The 25,694-nt window shown below is 40.0% G+C and overlaps 1 protein-coding gene across 4 annotated transcripts in view; it reads right to left on the reverse strand.

Moving 5' to 3' along the window:
• fras1 (Fraser extracellular matrix complex subunit 1) overlaps positions 1–25,694 on the reverse strand; it is a 316,636-nt gene that overhangs the window by 69,471 nt on the left and 221,471 nt on the right. For all 4 annotated transcript variants that reach the window (XM_084946695.1, XM_084946697.1, XM_084946696.1 and 1 more), the window contains 5 exons: positions 12,169–12,328; positions 11,787–11,965; positions 6,136–6,252; positions 4,134–4,248; positions 286–423 (listed from right to left, as the gene is read on the reverse strand). In XM_084946695.1, coding sequence (XP_084802821.1) covers positions 286–423; positions 4,134–4,248; positions 6,136–6,252; positions 11,787–11,965; positions 12,169–12,328 — 709 coding nt within the window. The remainder of the gene's footprint in view (positions 1–285; positions 424–4,133; positions 4,249–6,135; positions 6,253–11,786; positions 11,966–12,168; positions 12,329–25,694) is intronic.

A 25,694-nucleotide genomic window follows, 5' to 3' on the forward strand; every position in this document is an offset into this window, starting at 1 on the left:
ACAGTGGACGCCATGCTGAGATTAGATAAACTTCAGCTCTTGTGTTATAAAGCTGAGATCACTCCTTCTTGTAGCGGGCAAAGTTTAAAATAACTCATGTCAGCTGCTTGACATGAGTTATGTTTGATTTTTCAGAAAAACTAATCGACAGATAGTTTAAACAAAAACAAGGACAACAATCAAAGAGGTAAAACAGTGTAATTCAGTGACAGGTCTCTGAACTAAGTACATCTGGCTGATCTGGTGCATGAAGGAGCTGGAGGTGAAGTGTGAGTAACATCTTACCGGTGAAGGAGTACTGGTAGAGCTCCTGGAGGTGTGATGGAGCCTGCGGTGGTCTGTAGATGATCTTGCCGTTATTCACATCAGCCTGAGTGAAATGTAGCACGTGTGTGTATGGCCTGTCCCGATGCTCGATGGTCCCTGGAAACAAAAAAATCAGCACATGATGAGATTTTGTTTGAGCGTGTAGCAAGTGAAACAGTACAGAGAGCTGACCGGGTCACTAAAGATGCTGAGAATAAGGCTGGAAGTAAGATGTTAAGGCCAAGCAGAAAAACAAAACGTTAATATCGGAAATAAAGAAATACAGGATGTGAGGTCACAGGGGCTGAGCAAAGATGCTGTGACGTCCCTCTCCCCAGTTCATCTCTGCCAGCGCCTCTCAGAGGACACTGAGATGTTCCCAAGCCTGTGTTCTCGCCCCGGGGTCTCCTCCCAGCCGGACATGCCCCAAATACCTCAGATACGAGGTACCCAGGAGGTTTTTGCACATTGGAGTCTGAGGCAACATTTAAACAAGAATATCACAAAAACTATTAAAGATAAAAGCCTTAAATTTAAAGAAAAAAAAAGTTAGAGTGAATGACCCTTTACCAGCCTTTAGCGTTCTTGGCAAGATTATAGTTCAGTGTTAGAAATGTGCCAATTTCAATTTCATCAGTCTTATTAAAGATATATTTTGGGGGCATTTTTGCCTTTGATAGTAAGAGAGGAAAAATGGCAGATAGAGGAGGGAAAGATGCATAATAAAGAGCAGTGGGTCAGAGTCCAGCCCATATGATCATCTGCTCAACCAGTGCGCTAAACTGTCTTATAAGACTTTGTTAGAAGACTGTTAGCTACCTTGTAGTAAAGGAAAGCTGCATGCCATGCTTTAATTGAAACAATAAGGATGCTAATTTCTCCCAAACAGCTCTTCCCTCTGAAAATGTTTGGTGAAATCCTTTAACTTCCAACTTTATTCTTACAGAAAACCGGAAACTTCAAACTTATTTTGACCAATATGCTGTCATTTAACTAAAAAGAACTAAAACTTTCAGGGTTTTTAAAAAAACTAAAAAAAATCATGAAAAATTTTCCCACAAAAACAGAAGTTTTCCTCCTCCTTCTGTTTGGCTCCGTTCAAAAAGTCTACACACAAATTTATCAGTCCATTAGCTGATGAATATGACCCATTGTAAATCGCTTTTCTCTTTCATTAGAAAGAGAGCTGAAAATGATGCAGCACTCTGACAGATGGTCCAGCGATGAAATGAATGTCTGAACGGCACATTAAATTCTGCAAAAATGAAAGCAATGCTCATCCTTATACACGGAAAGACGGTAATGAAATTATTTTGGAGGGCGGCGACGCTACTGAAGCAGACTTGGCAGCAGACGGTTGGTAGTTTCTGCGACTCCAAGCTGGGAAAAGCCAAACTCTTGAGCCAGTCATTACAGCTAAGTGCTCTGCAGAACATGAGCCCCCTTCCTAAACTTTGTAGTCTCACTTTATTTTATTATACACTAATAAAATGTAACAAGGTGCACTTTATATGCTCTTTATTAGAACGGGAACAAACACAGTTGTGGCCTCATAAGGCTCCTTACACATAAATTATGATCTAATATACTACTGTTCATTCTAAAGTATACAACACTTGTGCTGTAACACACTAAATTATATCTGGATTAGCCTTTATAATAGTGAGTTAAACACTGAGGTTGGTGGGTAACACATTCAATAAGCCTTTACACAGTTGGTTCACTTGGTGAAACTGAAACGAGGCCACTTAAACCACATCAGGTCATATGACCACAGATCCAGGTGTGATATAAATGATATGGCTGCAGTACGAGTCTGTGTTGATGTACTGGTCCATGTACACTGCAACGCTCGCCTACTGTTGCGAGCTGGGAACAAAACCAAGACTGCTGGTAGAGATCAGAGCTGCTGCTCCACATCGAAAACAGCCAGCTGAGGTGGTTCAGGTGGTCCAGCCTCTTGGATGAGGTGCTTCAGGCAACGGAGAGATTGCATCTCTCAGCTGGCTGGATATCCCCCCGAGCAGCTAGAGGAGGTGCCTGGTGAGAGGGAGGTGCGGGTATCTCTGCTTTGACTGCTATCCCTGCAAACTGATCCGGATAATTGGCAGAAAATGGGATTGGAAGGATGCCACTATCCAAAGCTAAAACCACTCTAGGGAAAATGACTTTCTTGGAGACTAATTTGGACACATTACAAGAGAAGTGTGTCGTAACATGATCTGCATGTACTTTGTTCCTCTTTTCCCCGTTCCTCGTTATTAAACACAAGATGAAATAAAGGTCAACATTTTAAAGGAATATTTTGGGTGACAAGTCTTAAACAAACACGATCAGTTGTACATTTTAACCTACTTCTTTGATCAAACGACAAATTAACCGTGTGATAAACAAACATGGATGTGATGTCCTGATAGCCTCCCTAGAGTAACTTCCACTGAGCACTGCGAGGTCTCAACCTGCAGGAAAGTAACGTTTTCTTCTAACGAGGTACAAATAACTCTGTAACAAGACTCATGCATTATGTACCAATAATAAAATGTGACAACATTTCAACTCCTCAGCAAATATTTGATGCCTCTGCAAACAAGAAATTAACAAGAAGTAATGCCTTACTCAGAAAGAACAAGACAAGATTGTCTGCAGTGCTCTGTTATCCTCTAATACCAAAAGATATGACTGTACTGCCCTCATTTTAGATAATGTAAGACTTCCAGACAAGTATAAAACTCCTGTTCTCTGTACCTATTTGCACATCTCAGGTATAAACTGTGAGCCTTGGTGCTTCCTCTCATGATTTTCTGTAGTTTTCTGTCCATTCTCACAGCTGCTTTACATTTTTGGTTTATTCTCATCAATACTAAATTTCATTTTTTGTGGTTTTGGTCATCACATTTCTGTTTTGCAGGCTCGTGTTTTGATTCATTGTTATTCTAGTATTCTGAGCTTTAGTGTGCCTGGATTATGAAGTTCTGCTTCATGTGTTGGGGTAGTTGTGAATTCTTCAATTTCTGCATTCTCCCCCTCAGTTAGTTCGTTTGTATTTCAGTGTCTTTTTGTTTCAGTTGGGGTCGTAACTCTCTTCCTGTTTTATTCGGACAGCTAGTTTCCTCTTGTGTTGATTTGGGTTTTCATTCGTGTCCTGATTGTTTGTGCCTGTGTCTCATTCCCCAGCTGTGGCTTATCACTAATCAGCCTTCTGTGTGCATACACAGTCCAGGCTTCCCAGTATGCTTTGCTAAGGAACCTTTTACTCTGTCTCTCTGTGCATTTCACGTGTGTTTGGTTATGTTTTTGCAGCCTCGGTAAATTGGCTCATTTTCTGTGACACATAATTTGGTCTAATCATGTCTAATTTTGATATGACAGCACTACCATGTGGATTATGTGTCTGACCAAAATTTGGCTGTAAGGTGTCTATCTACAGTCGAATATGGCACAGAGCAGTTCATCTCTATTTGCATTTTTCCACAGATGTTCTGGATGCAAAGAGTTTTCCAGTTTTATAACAACCCCCCCAAAAAACAGGAAGAAACCTTTGCCTCATTGCACCGCTCCATCCCACCAAATTGTGGATTAACAGCACCCGACTTGTGACTATTTAAGTGATAATTAATGAGGAACAGTATAACTTCTTGACACTTTAACTTCTCCCTCTCCAGCTCTGAGCTGAAAATCAAACATGAACTCAGAAACCTACCCACTGTATCTAGTTATAAGGCTCCTACCCCCTGACAGGAGTTAGATTTTAATCCTTTTAATCTTTTCCACATTATGAGGGAAAAGCTGCACGTGTGTGTGTGTGCGTGTGTGTGTGTGTGGCTGACCTTGTCCCGATGGTAGAGGTTTGGTGATACTGTAGATGAGCTTCTTGCTGGGAGTCTCAGAGTCGACGAAGGACAGCGCTGAAGACGTTATCTCTGTCACCTGATCCTCCAGAGCCTACACACACACACACACACACACACACACACACACGTTAAGGTGAGAAACGAGGTAAACATAAGCTTCTATATCCTCTATTTCTAGGCAGAAATCAACAGAAAACAACCACAAACATAAGAAGGAGTCTCTTTAGGATCGAAAGCATTTCACCAGGAAAAAAACTAAAAAAAATTGTAAGATGCAAGAAAAAACTTTTGGCTGCTCCCTTTTCACAGTGAAACTCAAAAATGTGTCAAAACAAACCCACTAATACAGCATAATGTCACCAAAGCCACTTCACAATTTAAAAAACCCCCGAATTATTCAGAGGAATACTTAACAAACGAATTGTAATTGTAACTAATTGTTGTGTGACTAACAGGATAACCTGGATGTGTGTGGTCATTTTGGTGACACTGCACTCTATTAGTGGGAATTCTTGGACTAATTTGTAAGTTTCTTCTTATAAATTTGTGTTTTTCTCTCCTCATAAATAAAATCAATCTTAAATATTGATGTTACGTTTTTTTGGATTTGCACTTTATAGATATTCCCCACATGCTCGTCTCACACCCTGATGGAGGACGACTCCATCGTGGACTTACACCAACTCGCCACAATGAAAGCGAGTTGGTGATTTGATGTTGTGGCTGAAATAATGTGGTTGAAAAGAGCGCTGTTGGTGTTTAGAAATGATTTGTATGATTTATTGGTCCCAGAAGTTGAAATATGTGAATTCATTCCATTTATCATAAATAATTTTTTGCTCATAAATTCATTTTCTCAACCTCACTGTGATCTTTTCTCTTGTAAATTTATGAGCTCCTTTCTTTAAAATTTCTGAAGTTTTCTCTTACAAATGTACAAGAAAAAAACTCACATATTTATGAGTTTTATTCTCTTAAACATCCTGTCATTTTTCCCCTCACAAATTTATTACTTTAATCTCAAAATCTGAAGGTTTTTTCCCCTCCAAAAACTACAAGCACTCCCCAGACCACTTACATTTTCTTATTACCTTCAAAAGCTCTAATATGCCGTCCGAGTCGCTAATTCTTGCAGCCACTCTAATGTCTCCTTTTTTAATCAACGCTGTGTCGAGTACGAGACTTTACACAGTCGAGTTTTAAACATGGATTTTGCTGAATTATCTCCCCAGTCAACATTTCTGTAGCTGAACCTACATCCAATGAACAATATACAGCAGACTGCACATTTATTTATGTATAAATTCTTTCTGATTGGTCAGATGGTGACCTCTCTGCCCTCTGCTGTCAGCATTATAAACCTTTGGTGCTACCTGGTCAAGGTCACTCAGCTCAGTGGAATGAGAAACAGATTTCAGGGTGAAAGGTCACCAGTCTCTCTGGTCGCTGAGCATCTTCTCATAAGGTTCTTAATCTTCTCAAAAGCAACATTTTTGGGGGGTTTGTTTAACAGGAAAACATACAGAAAGGATGTCAGGGTGATGTCTGAGGACGTGCAGCTGACAGTAACGTGACTTTGACTTCGGATCTGTTTTTTACTTCAGACTAGAAACCAAAAAAGATCAACTGATGGTTATTCACAGTCAAAACTATTGCTGAGTTTTCACAAATAATCATGTAGTTTAGTGCAAAATAAGGAAAAAATGTATTTTACTGTGTTACAGCAGTCAAAACAGTGAATAATAAAATAAAGTGGCTTAAGAGGTGAAAATCTAAATATGACATTTTCATGTAAAAAGCTGAAAATAATACAATAAATGGGTCTACAGAGTAAACTAAAAAAAAGAATGTGCATTATAGTAGCTGTATAATTGACAATAACAACATCATCTGTTGTTGAAGCCATTGTTTTCTAAGACTTTCATACAGCATGTCATGGCTTCCATCATGGTGTCTTTTTGCTTGTTTTTCCTCTCACCGTGATCTGTAGGTCGCAGTCGGGGGCCAGCTGTGGGAATCCTGGGATCTGAGGCATGACTCCTATGGTGAAGGTCTGAGCATCGCTCTGAACGACTGGTTCTGCCTCTGTGGAAACCTGCACAGACAAACAGGTACACAGCCTCCTATATGAGAGCCGCATCTTCAACAAACTCCATCCACCTCAGCATCCTTAGCTCCTCTGCTCACTGTAAGGCTTGAAGCCTTAAGTCTCAATCTGCAGCATACCAGCTGAAAAAATGTCTTGTTTTTCCACTGCAAAGGCATATTATAATTAATTTCTGAGTGACACAGCTGATGACATACTCCTGAGAACCACCAGAAGTAAGACACAACCGCTTTGATGAAAACAAGCTGCAGTCTAATAACTGAACAGGAACATAAAATGAGCCTGGCATCAGGCTGCACTGCAGGAACGAGCCACAGAGACTCAGTGTGCTTCTTTTCATAAATCACTGCCTACACCGTGAGAATATTAAAAAAGAGACGTCGATCTGAGTAAAATTCAGCTCGTGTTTTAGTTTTTCTTTCAGCATTGGAGCAGTTATTACTCTGAAGCCACACCACTGCTGTTTGCTCTTAAACGATGTTCTGAAATCCACACTAAACGTGTTTCAAGACTTTTAAAAAAGGACGCAGATGGAGCCTCTGAGGGTTTTTGTTAAGGAGCATGTTGCTCTTTGTGTTGACAGCAGTGGACAGCTGTTCTGTTTCTCAACATATGCTTCAGGCTGATGTGTCTGTGAAGTAAAAACTTAAACTAATTGCTTACAAATTAAAAATAATTTGTCATCTCTCTTACTGAAAAACTGTGGAAATGTCACCTCACGTGCAGTTACTGTTTGTGTTGCAAGGAAAATATTCAGTGGGTAAAATAATAACTTGGAATAACACCCGTGTATCACAGACTTTATAAAACAGTCAAAGAAGCCTGAAAAGAAATCTGAGGGGAAATCCTGAAATGCTGAAGATGGTGGTCATTCCACGTCTGAGAGCCAATCAGCAGCTGAACCAAGAAACGTAGGAGCCAATCATGTTGTTGCATTGATGAATACAAACTTTAAAACTTCAGGCTAAAGATCTGGTTTAGGATGTGTGATGTCAGAGATATTTACTCTGTGGTGTAGTAAGTGTACTTGTGATTACATTTGCACTTATTTGACTTTTGTATAATTTTTTTTTTCGGCTAAGCAAAATGAAAAGTGGTTCAGCATTATTGTCTGTGTTTTAGTCATTTTGTTTCTGCGTTTGCATTTTAGTTTTAAAGAGATATTTGATGTTTGTTTAATATGTTATATGGTAACATTTTAATCTATGCTTTGGTGATTTTGCATCCTTGGGTTTTATTTAATGTCATATATGTACAGTGTTGGGGAGTAACGGAATTTACGTATCAGCGTTACGTGTGTAAAATACAAAAAATTAGTAACTGTATTCCGTTACAGTTACCGTTAAACAGGTGATAATTAGAATACAGTTACTTTGTTGAAATAAATGGATTACACGGCAGGCTTGTCCTGTTTCACACGTTAAGCTATCCCCTCTCTATTTTTGGTAATTCCATGGATTGCCGGTCCGGAAACCCAATGGACCTTTGTAAGATCTATCTATTTATAAATATATCTATATCTCAATATATATATGCCATGAATATGCCAGGTACTGCATGTACTGGACTTCCTCTCATGTCCACTTTAGGCTGGCTCCCATATTAAATGTTCAAACTGACAGTGGAATGAAACAGTTGTAGGCGCTGCTCTAGCTCACCTGGTTGAGAACAGATAACCCACATGCTCAAAGCCTGCAAAGGCCTGATGCACAAGTCTTCCCTGGACCATTTTCTGTGCGTCATTCCCCCTGACTCTCTCTCTCTTTAATATCCTTTCAAAACTAAAGGTCATCCATATGAAAACTGGAGTTAGAGGCTTGGCCACTTTGATGCTCGAGTCGCTGTTGGTATACTTTTTGAATTATTAAAATTATATTACAGCTCACTGTGTTGAAATCTGTCCCTTACTTTTGGTATTTAATTACAGTACTTTATGTATAAGTATCTGTGTCTTTGTTAGTCAGTTCAGTCTATAACCTTTGACCTCTCTGCGTGTTTATGAAGCAGCTGATCGTTTTAATTAGAATTTAAGATTATCCTAATTGAATTGCTGCATAGAGAAAGATGATAATCGTCTCTGTGTTCTTCACTGGAACAAAACCAGATTTGAAATTTAGCTCTCTTCCTGTCTGCTGACGCAACACTTTTGAAAACTTTTAAGCGAATGCACTGTTGTCTTACTCGAGCCCTCTAACGTATGTAGCCATAAATTGTTTAGTCCCCTGATAGACATGCAGAGGCAGAAGCCTTGGCTGTTCATTCTAAAAGCCAATTTCTGTCCCCACTTACTTATTCTGCTGCAGCTTGTTCCTGTCACATCAGTGGCATTTGCAGGAAGGAAAGTTCAAGAACCTGTAGTCAGCTTTGTCAGTCAGAAGTAATGTAGGAGCAGCATGAAGCCTGGAGTCAGCGGCACCAATCACAAGTAATGTGTTGTCATGAGAGGCAGTCAGCTGGATTTATTGAAGCTGGTGCTGCTGCAGAAAATTATTGATCATGTTGATTTGCTTCAACATAAAAAGACATACCCTATTTTATAATCTTCATAAGGTTTAAAATCCAATCCATGAGACTTCCAAAGAAAGGTTCAGCAGCTTTATCGCTGCCAGAATACTGCAGGACTGCTACACGTTAAATGTAAGACTTCTGAGACCTTTTAATACCACTTTAAATAAAATTTAGGACCACCATCCAACGGGAATACACATCAAAACATCAACATGGGGAAAAAACCCCATTTGTGTCAGTTAAAAGAGAACGGTAAGGTAAGCAGGGTGTTTTCCAGGATTTTCCTCAGTGGAGTGGGTCATGAAAGAAAAGAATAGAAAACAAGGCACAAGAGCACACAGGAAGACAAAATATTTGAAATAAAGTGACAATTGGCATTGATAAAATCAGGAATGTCTTGCAGGCTCATTTGTAGCTTCACATGAAATTGGCAGATTTACTGTTACAGTTTCTCTTTATTTGTTTCACTTTATTGTAACTTTAGTCTGAGAGTTAAAATTGATTTTCTACAACCTGGTTCTCATCAATCAACATCTTCTAGTATAATGTTGTAGTTCTAATAATTATCTAATATTTTCTTAAAACATGCACTTTCCTTGCGTTTTATTCACATATTGTCTTAAATCTTTTAGTTTTATACAAAAGAAAAAGATGATGTAAAAGAAAAATGAATTTCCCCTCTCTGCTCAGCGTATAATAATGACAAGCGCTTTAACCTTTGTCCTTTAGATTGAGTATTTCGGGTGATGGATGTGGATGAGTCTCTCTGTATGAGTCATTTCACAATTTCTCCACATCCTCACATTAAAACATTTGCAGCCCGTGTGACTGTTTCTCAAAATCAAAGGATTTGTCCTTATTGAAAATGACTTAACTTTCCCTGAGAATGATTAAATGGTGACTCAGTGGCTCCGCATTGAATTTAAACATACAATTGAGCAATCATTCAAGTGTGAAATATGGACAAGTTACTGTCTTCAGTCCCGAGACTCGTTCCTTATGTTTGTACTTAAATTTGAGCTGAATTTGGAAAAATGCGTTGAAATTTGCATGACTTCAAATGGCCTCTGATTATAACTGATTTATAATCCTGTACTGTGCATGAGACAGGGCTACTGGGACCTCACCTGGAGCCAGATCTGTCAGGCCAGCACCCACAGGAGGGGGCGTAGACATTTAGTGCAGGCAGTTCGATCCCTGGTTTCTGAAACTGTGTGTATCTGTGTATGTATTTAGTTTATGCAACAACTATTGACTGTACTGCTGCACACTTTTCTTTTTTTTCTTTTAATCTCAACAGTCATATTTTCCTGCTTAAAGAAAGATAAATAACTTGTCAATAAATCTTTTAAATTGTTTTTGGAGCTGTCTACTTTCTGTGATTGTAACATAGCTGTCTGTTATCTTCCCATTAACAAACCTGATAAACCACTTAAGATACTCCTCAGCTTCCAAACAACAACATAAAAGTCAAGCATGAGAGAAAAAAGTTGCAGGGGCACAGATCCCGATCCCTCTGGTTTGAATGTGGTTTATGATTTATGTGCAGAATGCTGCTGAGCACCCTCTGTTCTGCTGCAGAGCCCAGAGTTGCAGAACCAAAGTGAATTTCAAATCAACCCATTCCAAGAAGGCATCGCATGCTTTGGATAAAAATTCAGAGGAGGACAATAATACCACCCTGACAAGCCGTCAAGTTTAATCGTTACCTTTAACAAACCGCACCAATGATGGGTTTCGCTTCTCTATGTCACGTCTTCACCACTTCCCGGAGAAATGATGAGACACTTTCGAATTTAATTTGAATTGAGCACTGTGTAAATTGAAATGCATCTACTCTGATGGATGAAGCCAAAATGTGAGGGGTTGGACGGAGTGTGAGGGATGATTAGATGTAGCTACAAGCTTTTGGCTGCCTCTTTTGTTTTTCTAATGGAGGTGATGTGAAGCCGAGGCTGGCGTGAAAACACTCTAACCGTGGTGTGATGAATGCGCCATCGGTTTTAGTGCAATTGTCTTGAATTTGAAAACAATTTTAGTGTAATTTGGTGTCATTAACGCTAATCGAGATAGGCCACTATGGGAGGATTTTAAGTGCCTATGCTTCACACGGAAAGTTTGAAAAGAGGGGGAAGAAATCTGCAGTGGAAAACTGGAACGAGGAAAGAGGAAAACAAACCAGGAGGCATAAATCCAGCCAAAATGCCGGCTGCATTAACAGACACTAAACCAGTAGTGGAGTGTTTGGTGCATAAAACAAATGCTGAATGATAAGCAGGCTGTACTTTCTCAAATAAAAAGCAAAGAATATTTTTATAGCATCCTATAAACCACACAGTCTCAAACGGTTACAAGAATAAAGAAGAGAAGAGCAGAGGCGGTAAGTGGTGAAAGACGAGCTGGAGGGAGAGATGTTGGAAAGGTTGGAGACTTTTGGTTTCCAAAGGAGAGAAGAGATAAACACAGAGAAACACAACAGAGAACAAGGCCACAAAAGCAAAAATATTACAAGAAAAATGTGGCAAAATGTGAGCATGTCATCATCTCCATTTCTTATTTCTTATCCCCCTGAAGTTTCATCTCACGGCGCAGTTCGTATTCATTTTCTTTTATCGGGTTTTGGAGAATATTGATACCTTGCAGTGGTATTAGCACAAAGTCAGTGGCAAAAATATCTCAACCCCCACAGTTCAGTTCAAAAATAATCCCTATTTGCCTTAAACTGGGTTCGGTGCAGCAACTCAGCTGCTTTATACAGTCCTTTAACTGTGCTGGATAATGCAGCTTTCTTTGTTTCAGTTTTGTATACAAAACAATAAGACACTGTGGATAGAGCTTTAATAGAGCTGTATGCTCTCCCTGCAGGAGTTAGAGGTTTGTTCCTTTAATCTGTCACCTGTATAAATGTGTAAAATGCTTTAAACTCAAACAATCTTTTCATCTCAGCTGCCAGGAGCCAAAACAAAGGCATGTGTGAAACTGGTCCTCTGTGGACAGGGTGCATCAGCACTGACCTGGAACAGGAAGGAGTCACCGCTGCTGCCGGTGCCAAAGTGGCGGTACCAGACCGCACCGTCGTTCACGTCTTGCTGCGTGAAGGAAGTCGTTGCTGTAAAGCTGCGGTCATCTGTTAGCGAGGGAAGCCAACCCTCTGGGGGGCCGTCAGCCGGCATGGACACCAGCAACACCTCACCTGGACGGAGAAGATGAGTAAGATGTTATATTTACCTTAAAAGCAAAATTAGAGTTAAAATTTATGTTTAATAAAGTTTAGAAATTAAATTTGAAATTAATTATGCACTAACTGTTGGAAAATCTACAATATTAGAATCATTCAGCAGATAAAACAGCTTGTTTGGAAATATTAAAGGAAAGTGTCACTGAGTGTTAAGGTACCATATTTGGGTTGGCCCTCTGAGGGGAGGATGCTGTAGACAATGTTATCAGTGCTGACTCCTTTGAAGTCTGTCTGCAGGTACTTTTTATCGAGTCGCACCATGCCTCCCTCTTTCACCCAGGTCACTGGGATGGACAGCATGTGAGGAGAGTCTCCAGGCTGAAAAGTAACAAACACACACATCAAATTAATCAAAATGAATTTCAAATAGTTTAACATTATCTCTGTGGGAAACATTAAAGCCCAGAGAAGACATTTCCATGTACTCTAATTTATATTTGTTGCTTTACTTCAGTTCTGGGACGTCCTCACACGTCCTCTGAAACCGAATGCGGTCGGAGCTCCTGTTCAGGTGTTGCCGTCATCCCACATGTCATTTCTGTCATTTCTGGATTTCTTTATTCGAGTGGTGTTTATTTATCTTAATTTAATGATGATAATGATTTCATGTTAATGACGATTATATTTATTCACTAAATTCCACTTTTACACCACCTTTATGCTCTCTACGGCTTGGACATGAACCATCTAATATTTGCTTATAGCTCGATAATTGAATTAAACAACAAAATCTATTGGAGCTCTCAATAGAAACTATTCTAACTTATGTTCATATTCATTTTTTCACAGGCAAAGTCACATGTCTACAACAAGCTCATTTTTTACCCTTTATGTTTCTCTGTCTGTGTTCTCCATAATAGATGTTCAAGCTGACTGAAATCATTAAATTAGTATCTGCACTTCTACATTTGGTACGTTCTGTTGAGACCTTGATGTCCTTCAAAGTAAAAGTTTATTTACAGTTTAGGAAGTATCCACCAACTAACTGTTACACTTAAGATAGCTGTCACCAACCCAGGTGTTTTCATTTGTTGCTGTTAGCATCGTCCAGTAAGAGTTTTAATGCAAAGGTAGAAAGGAATGCTTTGGGAAAGTGGTCAGTCAATAATCTCCTCGTCTCAGGCTTTTAGTAACACTAAGTTGTATTTTGTTCAAATGGGTTACCAGTGAGGTTAATTTACAATTTTAAGGTGACGACTGAACTGGGCTCCCAGTTTGGAGTTGCCATGGTAACCAAAAGCATGCATAAATGGGAAGCATAAAACAGGGACGGCAACAATAAAACATCGCATCAAAAGGAGGATCTTTTTTGGAGGTGGCTTGCAAAGCAGCTTGCAGCCGAGCAGGAACTATAAACAGGCTTAAGAAGCTTAATTAGTGCAACTTACATATTCAGCATATCTGCGAAGCTGATTGTGGGCTGAACACTACGCTCAGAGGATGATAAACCTGTGCTTTTATGAGTTGTCTTACTGCTTCTGTAAATTTCTGTTTGTATCTCAAAATTTTGGAAGGACAACATCCATCCATCCATTTCTAACGACCATCTAATGGTGGATTTCTCCAGAACACTGTAAGACTGAAAATACAGTTATGGGGGATCCAATCCCACTCACCATAAATAAATGAAATACGTTATCCGCTGATTACCATTGAAATCTTCACAGACGCCAGGTATTTACTGGAGGTCTTATGTAAAACTTTAAACAGGTGCAGCGGCATCACGTTCGTTTACATTAAATTAGCTTTCAGACACAGTAAACTATACAATATGATAAGTGTCAGTTAATTTTCATCCTCAGATGCAGATCGATGCCAGTCTCACTTTACTGTTTGGCTTCTTTTAATCCACATCTGTCCTGAAATCAAGTTTGTGAGCCTTTCATGAAGTTGTCTGCCAGCTTCAGCATCACCTGAGTGCAGTGAGTCTACCCTGAGCTCCAAAAAACCTCAATATGTGTTTTCTTTGTTTGAGAAGTTTCAGCTCAACTTCAGAATCAGACTTATTTTTGTGATGATTTATTGATCCACGACAGAGTTCCCCCTCCAGGAGAACAAAGAGCAGGATTAGCTATAGAGAGCACACAGAGTTGGTGGATGAGTCAATATCGCCTGAGGGCATTTCAACAAAGACAATTCCTGCTGTCGGGGAGGTTTTGAAACTAGACCTCTTGCTCACTGTGTCATGCCGCTGTCTAAATAAAAACAGATATGACACACTTCTCGGATGTCTAGAAAAGATACCTGGCTATACGTTAACATAAGCAATAAATTATGCATTCGATTATAAGGTTTATATTTATAGAAATTATCTGCACAGCACAGGCGTTTATGGGTCAAATTCTACAAGTAATTTTACATTATTTTCAGCTGAGGAGGCACAACTATGCTTTCTCACATACATTAATAAAATCACACTACATATAATATTAAATACTATAGCTACACTGTAAAAAAATAAATATAAAAATATGGTACAGCGTGTAATTTATAAAGTGTGAAATGCATTGTGGGAGAAAGAACTAAAAATGGTGGGAAAAGTTAAAGAGAAAGCAGAAGAAAAATACATAATCTGAATAATCTGGTACTATTAGGGTGAGGGGTACTTGGATCTCAGAGAGTTAAACAGTCACATTACTTCAGTATCAGTATCTTTTAGGAAGTTTAGAGGTTTTTCTTAGGCTTTAATCACAACAAACACACACACACACACCTGGCTATTTACTGCAGGGGATAATCAGCATATCAGTGGCATAAACACTGTGGCAGTAGGTGGTAATGCATTACAAGAGTGCACACAGGTGTGCGACGCTGAATGTGCGCTGCACATGTGGGTGTCTGTGTTTGAAGATAACAACCTGCTGACCATCTGTGGCTCCTCTGCCTGCCGCCTGCTTGATCCAAATCACATTATTTTAGTGTGGCAGCAGAAGGCAAAGAATCACAGATCAGGAAGAGAAAACACATAAGTCAGTACGGCAGGCTGTTAGCTCACAGCCCACATCATCCACGCGATTATCAAACTCTCAGGCTGAACATCAAGGTCTCTCAAGGACATTCATACCCAGAAGCAGCACGCTTTTCAAAATAAAACCGATCAAAGGTACCTGTTTGGAATCATGGCTAATATCCCCAGATGTCTAACGTTCTCTGACCTGCAGCTGCACTCCAGGTTGTAAATTTCCCATTTTTTCTTGGATAATACACAAATCTAATTAGTTTTTTTCCATGTGAGATTTGTGTTGCCTCATTAGGTAGACAGACAATCTAATCTCTTTCAGACAGGTGCAAAGAAAATGACATGCTCATGGAAGTTTCATTGCTTTTGACTTCTGGGAGTAAAGAAATTAGATTTACGTAGCATAATTCACAAACTGACAAAGTACAGAGAAGGTGAAATACTGAGAAAACACCTGAGAGGATGAACTAAACAAACAGGTTTTAAAGTAGGTTAGAGACAGACCTCCATAGTCAGGATCTACTCATTAATCTGCTCATTAAACTGACTCATTGTCTCTGGGGGTAAGTGGGCTGTTATTTAGTTCTGGAAATGATGCCAAATCAATAACATTAAACTGCAATTCCAAATAACCAGCATAAATAAAGACATTTGAGGTTTGATACCTGAAAAGTGGACTGCTCTAATAGGCTGCATTAACTAACTGCATTAACACACTGACAGGGTTTTCCCACAAACAGATTTTTCGAACCCACCATTCGGGTGTTAGCCGGTAATAAAACAGCATTAATTTTACAGCAGGAAGTTTTGTTTTCACATCCTTCACTGAAGCACATTAAACATTTCTCCTGGTCAAATGCACAGAGCAATGCATACATTTCTGTCTGTCTGTTAATTAAAATTAGCAGTTAATTATTAATAATGCAAAATAAGTGACTGCACAAACATTCACCCGCTTCAAGTCACATCCAATCATCACGGAGGCTTTATGGATAGGGCTCAGATGGGCTTGCACATCTGGACAGCACAATCTGACTAGACTCGTCTTTTCAAAACTGCTAAAGCTCTGAGGTTTCAGGTCTGGGCTTTGAAACATTCATTTTTGACCTTAAAGCATTTTTGTGTAGCTTTTGCTGTTCATTTTATGTCACTGTTCTCGTGCAAATTAAATCTCTTCTCTGAGACTGACTGAGATTGTCTGGCAGGATCTTCTATGATGTTGCTTCATTATTTCTCGCTGTATACTTGTAAGCCTTTCAGGATCTGCTGTAAAGAATAAGCCCACAGCATGATCCTGCCACCACCATGCGCCGTTTTTGTGTTGACGTGCAGCGTAAAATACAACATCGAGAACCATCAAAGTGAAGAAACTTCTTAGACTTGTGACCTCGGAGTGTCACACATGCCCATGGGGGAATTGTAGTTGAGATTAAATATGAGATCTCTTTAACTGTGGCTTTCTTTTTGTTACTCTTTTTGTTAGGCTCGCTCTGCGGTAGAGTATCACTTCCTGTTCCTGCTCAAACACAGTGGTGTTTCTGAATAGCTTATTTGCTTAGCAATTTAATTAACAACTTTTAAATACATTCTTCTTTCATAGTATAATCTTCACGTGCTTCATCCAAAGCACACTTTCTGTGTACTCACTACCTAATTTATAGCCAAAGTATTCACTCACTGTCTCTGTACTGTTTCGCTAGCTTAGCTTAGCTCGTAGCCGACTCGTTAGCACCATGGCTACTTCACCTGTCCCTCCTGCACTTTCTTGCTCATTGTGTCAGATGTTTAGTTACTCCTCGGCCTCCTTTAGCAGTAATGATATCTGTAACAAATGTAGCATATTTGCAGCTCTGGAGGCCAGGATTACTGAATTGGAGACTCGGCTTCGCACCCTTCATTCACCCGTAGCTAGCCAGGCCCCTGTAGCTGGTGCAGCCGAAGATAGCGTAGGCCCCGCTAGCTGTTCCCCGGCAGACCCCAAGCAGCTGGGGAAAGAGGGCGGCTGGGTCACGGTGAGGAGGAAGCATAGTCCTAAACAGAAGCCCCAGGTACACCACCAACCCGTTCATGTGTCTAACCGTTTTTCCCCACTCGGTGACACACCCGCCGGGGGTCAAACTCTGGTAATTGGTGATTCTGTTCTCAGACATGTGAAGCTAGAGACACCGGCAACCATAGTCAATTGTCTTCCAGGGGCCAGAGCAGGCGACATTGAAGGAAATTTAAAACTGCTGGCTAAGGGTAAACGTAAATTCAGTCAAATCATAATTCACGTCGGCAGTAATGACACCCGGTTACGCCAATCGGAGGTCACTAAAATCAATATTGAATCGATGTGCAACTTTGCTAAAACAATGTCGGACTCTGTAGTTTTCTCTGGTCCCCTCCCCAATCAGACCAGGAGTGACATGTTTAGCCGCATGTTCTCCTTAAATTGCTGGCTGTCTGAGTGGTGTCCCAGAAACGATGTGGGCTTCATAGATAATTGGCAAACCTTCTGGAGGAAACCTGGTCTTGTTAGGAGAGACGGCATCCATCCCACTTTGGATGGAGCAGCTCTCATTTCTAGAAATATGGACAAATTTATTAAACCCCCCAAAATATGACTATCCAGAGTTGGGACCAGGAAGCAGAGTTGCAGTCTTACACGCCTCTCTGCAGCTTCTCTCCTCCTGCTACCCCCCCAAAAACCCATCTCCATAGAGACTGTGTCAGCTTCCAAAAAGACAAAAAACAAACTAAAAACCAGCAACAAACAACTTAAACATAAACAATCAAAAAGAAAGAACAATACAGTATCCACATCTGAACCAAAGAGTAAAACAGTGAAATGTGGATTATTAAATATTAGGTCTCTCTCCTCCAAGTCTCTGTTAGTACATGACTTAATAATTGATCAACAAATTGATTTACTCTGCCTTACAGAAACCTGGTTGCAGCAGGATGATTATGTTAGTTTAAATGAATCAACACCCCCGAGTCATTCTAACTACCAGAAACCTCGAAGCACAGGCCGAGGGGGCGGTGTGGCAGCAATTTTTCACACCAGCCTATTAATTAATGAAAGACCAAGACAGACTTTTAATTCATTTGAAAGCCTGATGCTTAACATTGTCCACCCCAGCTGTGAAACTCAGAAACCAGTCTTACTTGTTATCATCTATCGTCCACCTGGGCCTTACACAGAGTTTCTGTCTGATTTCTCAGACTTTATATCTAATTTAGTTCTGAGCTCAAATAAAATAATTATTGTGGGTGATTTTAACATCCATGTAGATGCTAAAAATGACAGCCTCAACATGGCATTTAGTCTGTTATTAGACTCAATTGGCTTCTCTCAAAATGTAAAAGAACCCACCCACCACTTTAATCATACTCTAGATCTTGTTTTAACATATGGCATAGAAACTGAACATTTAACAGTGTTTCCTGAAAACCCTCTCCTGTCTGATCATTTCCTGATAACATTTACATTTACAATAATTGATTACACAGCGGTGGAGAGTAGATTTTATCAAAGTAGATGTCTTTCTGAAAGCGCTGTAACTAAGTTTAAGAATATAATCCACCCACTGTTATCATCTTCAATGCCCTGTACCAACACAGAGCAGAGCAGCTATCTGAACGCTACCCCAACAGAGGTCGATTATCTTGTTAATAATTTCACCTCCTCACTACGTACGACTCTGGATACTGTAGCTCCAGTGAAAACTAAGGTCTCTAATCAGAAGTACCTGACTCCGTGGTATAATTCTCAAACACGTACCCTAAAGCAGATGACTCGTAATCTGGAGAGGAAATGGCGTGTCACAAATTTAGAGGATCATCATTTAGCCTGGAGAAATAGTTTGCTGCTTTATAAGAAAGCCCTCCGCAAAGCCAGAACATCTTACTATTCATCACTGATTGAAGAAAATAAGAACAACCCCAGGTTTCTCTTCAGCACTGTAGCCAGGCTGACAAACAGTCAGAGCTCTGTTGAGCCAACCATCCCTTTAACGTTAACTAGTAATGACTTCATGAACTTCTTCACAAATAAAATTTTTATCATTAGAGAAAAAATTACCAGTAATCATCCCACAGATGTAATATTATCTACAGCTACTCTTAGTACCATTGATGTTAAGTTAGACTCTTTTTCTCCAATTGATCTTTCTGAGTTAACTTCAATAATTACTTCCTCCAAACCATCAACGTGTCTTTTAGACCCCATTCCTACAAAACTGCTCAAAGAAGTCCTGCCATTGATTAATTCTTCGATCTTAAATATGATCAACCTATCTCTAATGGTCGGCTATGTACCACAGGCCTTCAAGGTGGCTGTGGTTAAACCTTTACTCAAAAAGCCATCTCTAGACCCAGCAGTCTTAGCTAATTATAGGCCAATCTCCAACCTTCCTTTCATATCAAAAATCCTTGAAAGAGTAGTTGTCAAACAGCTAACAGATCATCTGCAGAGGAATGGTTTATTTGAAGAGTTTCAGTCAGGTTTCAGAGCTCATCACAGCACAGAAACAGCTTTAGTGAAGGTTACAAATGATCTTCTTATGGCCTCTGACAGTGGACTCATCTCTGTGCTTGTCCTGCTAGACCTCAGTGCAGCGTTCGATACTGTCGACCATAATATCCTATTAGAGCGATTAGAACATGCTGTAGGTATTACAGGTACTGCACTGCAGTGGTTTGTATCATATCTATCTAATAGACTCCAATTTGTGCATGTAAATGGAGAGTCCTCTTCACACACTGAGGTTAATTATGGAGTTCCACAGGGTTCAGTGCTAGGACCAATTCTGTTTACATTATACATGCTTCCCTTAGGCAGCATCATTAGAAGACATAGCATACATTTTCACTGCTATGCAGATGACACCCAGCTCTATCTGTCCATGAAGCCAGATAACACACACCAATTAGTTAAACTGCAGGAATGTCTTAAAGACATAAAGACCTGGATGGCCGCTAACTTTCTGCTTCTTAATTCAGATAAAACTGAGGTTATTGTACTCGGCCCTGAAAATCTTAGAAATATGGTATCTAACCAGATTCATACTCTGGATGGCATTACCTTGGCCTCCAGTAACGCTGTGAGGAACCTTGGAGTCATTTTTGACCAGGACATGTCCTTCAACGCACATATTAAACAAATATGTAAGACTGCTTTCTTCCATTTGCGCAACATCTCTAAAATTAGAAATATCCTGTCTCAGAGTGACGCTGAAAAACTAGTTCATGCATTTATTACTTCCAGGCTGGACTACTGTAATTCATTATTATCAGGATGTCCAAAAAACTCACTGAAAAGCCTTCAGCTAATCCAAAATGCTGCAGCAAGAGTACTGACAGGGACTAGAAGGAGAGAGCATATTTCTCCTGTTTTGGCTTCCCTTCATTGGCTTCCTGTTAAATCCAGAATTGAATTCAAAATCCTGCTCCTCACATACAAGGTCTTAAATAATCAGGCCCCATCTTATCTTAATGACCTTGTAGTACCATATCACCCTATTAGAGCACTTCGCTCTCGCTCTGCAGGCCTACTTGTTGTTCCTAGAGTATTTAAAAGTAGAATGGGAGGCAGAGCCTTCAGTTTTCAGGCCCCTCTTCTGTGGAACCAGCTTCCAGTTTGGATTCGGGAGACAGAAACTATCTCTACTTTTAAGATTAGGCTTAAAACTTTCCTTTTTGCTAAAGCATATAGTTAGGGCTGGACCAGGTGACCCTGAATCCTCCCTTAGTTATGCTGCAATAGACGTAGGCTGCCGGGGGATTCCCAAGATGCATTGAGTTTTTCCTTTCCAGTCACCTTTCTCACTCCCTATGTATTAATAGACCTCTCTGCATTGAATCATATCTGTTATTAACCTCTGTCTCTCTTCCACAGCATGTCTTTTATCCTGTCTTCCTTCTCTCACCCCAACCGGTCGCAGCAGATGGCCGCCCCTCCCTGAGCCTGGTTCTGCCGGAGGTTTCTTCCTGTTAAAAGGGAGTTTTTCCTTCCCACTGTCGCCAAAATGCTTGCTCATAGGGGGTCATATGATTGTTGGGTTTTTCTCTGTATCTATGAAGCGCCTTGAGGCGACTTTTGTTGTGATTTGGCGCTATATAAATAAAATTGAATTGAATTGAATTACTCTCTGCTAAAGTTTACACTGACTGTATGCAGAATAGGGCTGGGCCATATCATACCATTCACAGTAATACCATTATAATGTTCGGCAACGATAAGAAAATGAAATATCGCGACAGAATATGGGTAAAATATGCATGGCAGTGCCTTTGTTTACATACGCACATGGTGGAAAAAGTATGGCGGCGACGGAGAATGAGAAGGGCGAAAGCGTAATGTTGAATGAAACGTTATTGGTTTGTAAAAATGCTGCAACTTCAGTGGTGTGGAACTGGTTTAGCTTTCGTCCGTCAGATACACAACAAAGCACTATTTTTGGTAGAGCATGCTAGCGGGCCGTCGTTATTACCGTGTTGTTTGGAAAATACGGCGCACTTAAAATCAATCCTTTGATTTTTCTGAAAATCGACAGTGCCCCTTATAATCCCGTGTGCCTTATGTATGAATCCTGGTTGTGTTTACTGACCTCGAAACGATTTTATGTACACGGCGCTCGAAAATCTGTCAAACGTTTTAGTGCGATTTTGCTAAGCTACGAAGCCGCACCGCTTGATGGATTGTCGGAGCATTACGGCTATCGTAGGCAGGAGCCTCGCGGAGTGATACGTACTGCGCTAATATTACCGTATTGTGTAACCTTTTTTTTTAAGTTTTGTGAATATTAAACATGGTTATGCTGAGGATATGTCGGCCAATTTCCACTGGGAATGCCTTTTGGTTAAACTGTCAGCAAGGAATTTGCATTTGCACTGTTAAATTTTTATATAACTTTAATGCACTTAAAAAACAGCTGCTTGTTTAAGTGAAAATACATTGATGTTTTTTTTTTGCACTAATAAAGTTGTGGAGTTGTAAAGTGTTTTGTCTAGTGTCAATTCAATGGCAATTATTATTTGAAATAATTCAAATGTATATCGTGATAAATATTTTTGGTCATATCGCCCTGCTCTAATGCAGAATCTCTCCTATTTCGGCTGCTGAAGGTTTTAACTCCTTTAGAGGTGTCTTGGTGTCCCCAGCTTGTCTCCTTCTAGGCAGATTTACACATGTGCCATTCTCCTTTCGTTTCATAATGACAGATATAACTGAACTCCAGGCGGTCCTCCGTGACTCTGAAACGTTTTTTTTTTCTCCATCCCTTGACTTTCACTTTTCAGTAACCTTTTCTCTGAGTTGCCTTGAGTGTTCTTTTGTCTTAATGATGTAACTGTAGCCATGAATAACTAATGATTTTCAAGGCGATCTCCACATCAGTAATTGTAGCAACAACTGGTTGAACCTTGGTTGAATTCTGCCGGGTGCCATATGGACGCTCATCCAACACGAAGGTAAACAGAACATATGAAGTAGAGCTGTGCACACAGTGGAACCATAGACTCGATATAAAACTTGGTCGTAGCCACCGGGATGGCATCTTGGTCATTTCAAACCAGACGTGATCATCAATGTTGGACATGACTGAGAATCTGAGGGATAAATAACTTACAAAATTAAGATCATTGTTCACAGGTTCATTATACGGGCCACCAAGCACCAAGTAAAATCCTTTAACTTTACGCACAAATACACACTGTTCACCTGTTTAGTGTGTTTTACACTGACATGTTTGCAGGAAGGAGACACCATAGGCTGAAATTTGGAAGCTGCTTATTAATGAAACTCTATAGGGACTCTTTTCACAGGACTCTGCACGCCTGTCACAACACAGAGTACAAGAGTAACGGGCACAAAATGCCCACATTTTGATGGATAAATTGCATATACAGAGGGAAAGGTCTGGCCATGAGACAATATGAAAGCCATTTTATCTTCAAATAATCTCCAGGCTTACAAAAATGAGAACAATCAATGTTTTACAAAACTTACAGTGACTGTGGCACTAAGCCCAAAGCTTTGTGACGCCTCTGCAATAAGGTATGGCCGAGAACTGGGGCTCCAGAGGAGGCCGAGTTTTTCACTCTCGGAAATGAGTTTATTTATTCCAGTGAAGTTTTCCGAGGTACTTTTTTTGTAAATCTCAGAAAAAAGTGATGAAAAAAATGATGAATTGCTATAAAAAGTCATTTAGGTGCATGTTGTGATATAACTTTTGCGGCAGTCCTCTCAAAGTTTCCAGACTAGTTTAATGCAGAAAATATTACAGAAGACAACAAAGTATACACTGTGCATCAATTCCTTTTTATAGTCACACCCAAGTACAACAAGACCAAATCCTTAATTTCTTACATTGAAAATCATCCCACATGTATATGGGGTGATTTCTTTTTTCGTCCCCAGGCTGTACTTGGAAACATAGTCTCAGCTTTTAACTGACTACCAGTCTTTTTGTTTCTATAGCTGAGACCTTAAAGATTTACCACAACATGCCAACGTCCATATGTGACAGCCAGTCACGTCATGCCTCAGATTTTAACACAACCTTCTTATTTTGTCACAGAGTCATTATTTATTTTGACTTTTTGTGACGTAAGACTTCAAGATGTTTGGCTTCGTCTTTCTCCTCACGTCTAAAGAAAATGAGTAAACTAAATAAAATAAGGATGTTTCTTATGCCTTTAAGGGGTTGAATATTCAGTCTTGTTCCCCATGCCAATACGGCATGTATCAGACGAACAACTTTGCTACAACAAAAGAACAAAACAGTTTTGTCAACAACATTTTTTTTATCACAGTATTCACAAGGACAGATGCAGAAAAAGTGCATAATCCGAGACCTTTAAAGGACTTTGAGCCCGGGGGCCTGAGATGGACCGTAAACAAGCTTTTGGCCACATTTCACAAAAACAGAAATAAATGACTTTCCACAGATGAATTCGGAGTCATCCATAAAACATTGGCAAGCTGCCCGCCAGGATGGTCATGCTGTTGTGATGACAATGGCTTTGTTGTCTGTCATATTTCCATAATTCCTCTGGGTGTGCGGTGCACAGGGTGAGCTGATGGGCTTGTTAAACAACGAGTGAAAGTCAGCGAATGAAGACTGAATTCTCATCAGCAACCTTTTCTTATTTGATCTCAGTGACGCGTCCAGTAAAAGCGATGGAGCGCTTGGTAAAAGTAAACATGTAAACAGAAAGAAATCAGGGTGTAATCGCCGAATATGGACTTGAAGCACAATTTGAAAATAAAGTAAATAATTGTACTTCTGCAAACTTAACTCAGTAGCTCGCATCTGCTTCCAGAGCTGGATGGTGAGCAAAAAACCCCAAAAAACAAAACTAATTCCCTTCCATTTGAGCCGAGGAACAGAAGAGCCCGAGGGTCTTTCAAAGGCTAAAAGTGTTCTCCCCGAGACAGTAATTGAAAGCCAAGAGTCCTGCTTCCTATTCAGCTGAGCCCCAGCAAAGCTCAGAGCTCAGGCTCCATCAGGAGAAAGCCCATCCATCAGAGGGTCATTATCAGCCTGATTAGTCCCCTGCTTTACTGCCCCGTAATCCAACTTTCAGGAAAGCCTATTGTCCCTGAGACGCCCTGGCATCGACAGCTACTGTTGCTGCCCGGATGGTGGGCCAGGAAGAACAAAGCACTCCACACAGTGCCACGCTCCAAAATTAAAAGATTCATCGGCCCGAGTGTGTTAAAATCCAGGCAGAGCTAATAATCACTCAAGGCTTTATTTTTGGGCGCTGAAGGAGCAGTCAAGGTTCATGAAGTCTTTATTGAGAGCTTTATCTCTGGATTTAGGCTTTTATTGCCTTTGAGCGTTTCTACTTTCCATTTTCTCTGGTGCACCACTACTTTTGATTTTGTGATTTACAAAAAACCTTCCTCAACTCGATGCCTTCAGTGTTTAGCTTTAGGTTAAGCCATGTCTCATATATTGTTGTAGAAATTTAATATGTAGAGTAATCCTGTGAGGCATCAGTAAACTACACACAGCACGTTCATGTTTACCAACTTAACTGTTTGATTCAATATGTCACGAAAAGGTCAAAAAAAGCGATTTTGGCTGGAGGCATACACTTTAACACGTTTTATAATACTGTATTCAATAATACTCGCCGTGTACGCTGTAAGGCTAAAAGAAATGCTGCACTATCTCAGAAAACCACCGTTAATAATGACATCAATTGAACTGCTTGGTTGCTTGTACACTGTGAGCCAGCTTGCAAAGAAAAGGAGATACACAAATGACTGTCCTGCACTACTGTCTGCCACTGTTTTATTACAGCACTGTGCAAAAGCCTTGAGCATCACCCAATTTCTTTATGTTTTTATAGGAAAATGGGAAACAGATGTAGCAATTTATTGAAACGTGTGCAAATATAAATAGAAATACATTATAGGGTAAAAACAGAGTTTTGTACAATTTCAACAAGCCTGAAAGCCAATATTTGGTATGACCACCTTTATTCTAAATGCTGTCATTTCTTAAGGTCGTCTTCAGCTATGTTTTCGGGATCATTTTCATGCTAAAAAATGAAACCAATTAGCTAATAATATGCTTTCCAGATGGTACTGCGTGGTGGATAAAAAGCTGTACTTTTCTGCATTAATAATTCAATTTTAACGAGCTCTCCAACACTACTGGCTGAAATTTAGCCCTAAACCATCATCGAGCCTCCACCACGACTGTAGACTCTCGGTGTTATGCCTCT

This window comes from Perissodus microlepis, chromosome 12 (genome assembly GCF_051167445.1).
Source record: "Perissodus microlepis isolate ML-2025 ecotype Zambia chromosome 12, ASM5116744v1, whole genome shotgun sequence".
NCBI lineage: Eukaryota > Metazoa > Chordata > Actinopteri > Cichliformes > Cichlidae > Perissodus > Perissodus microlepis.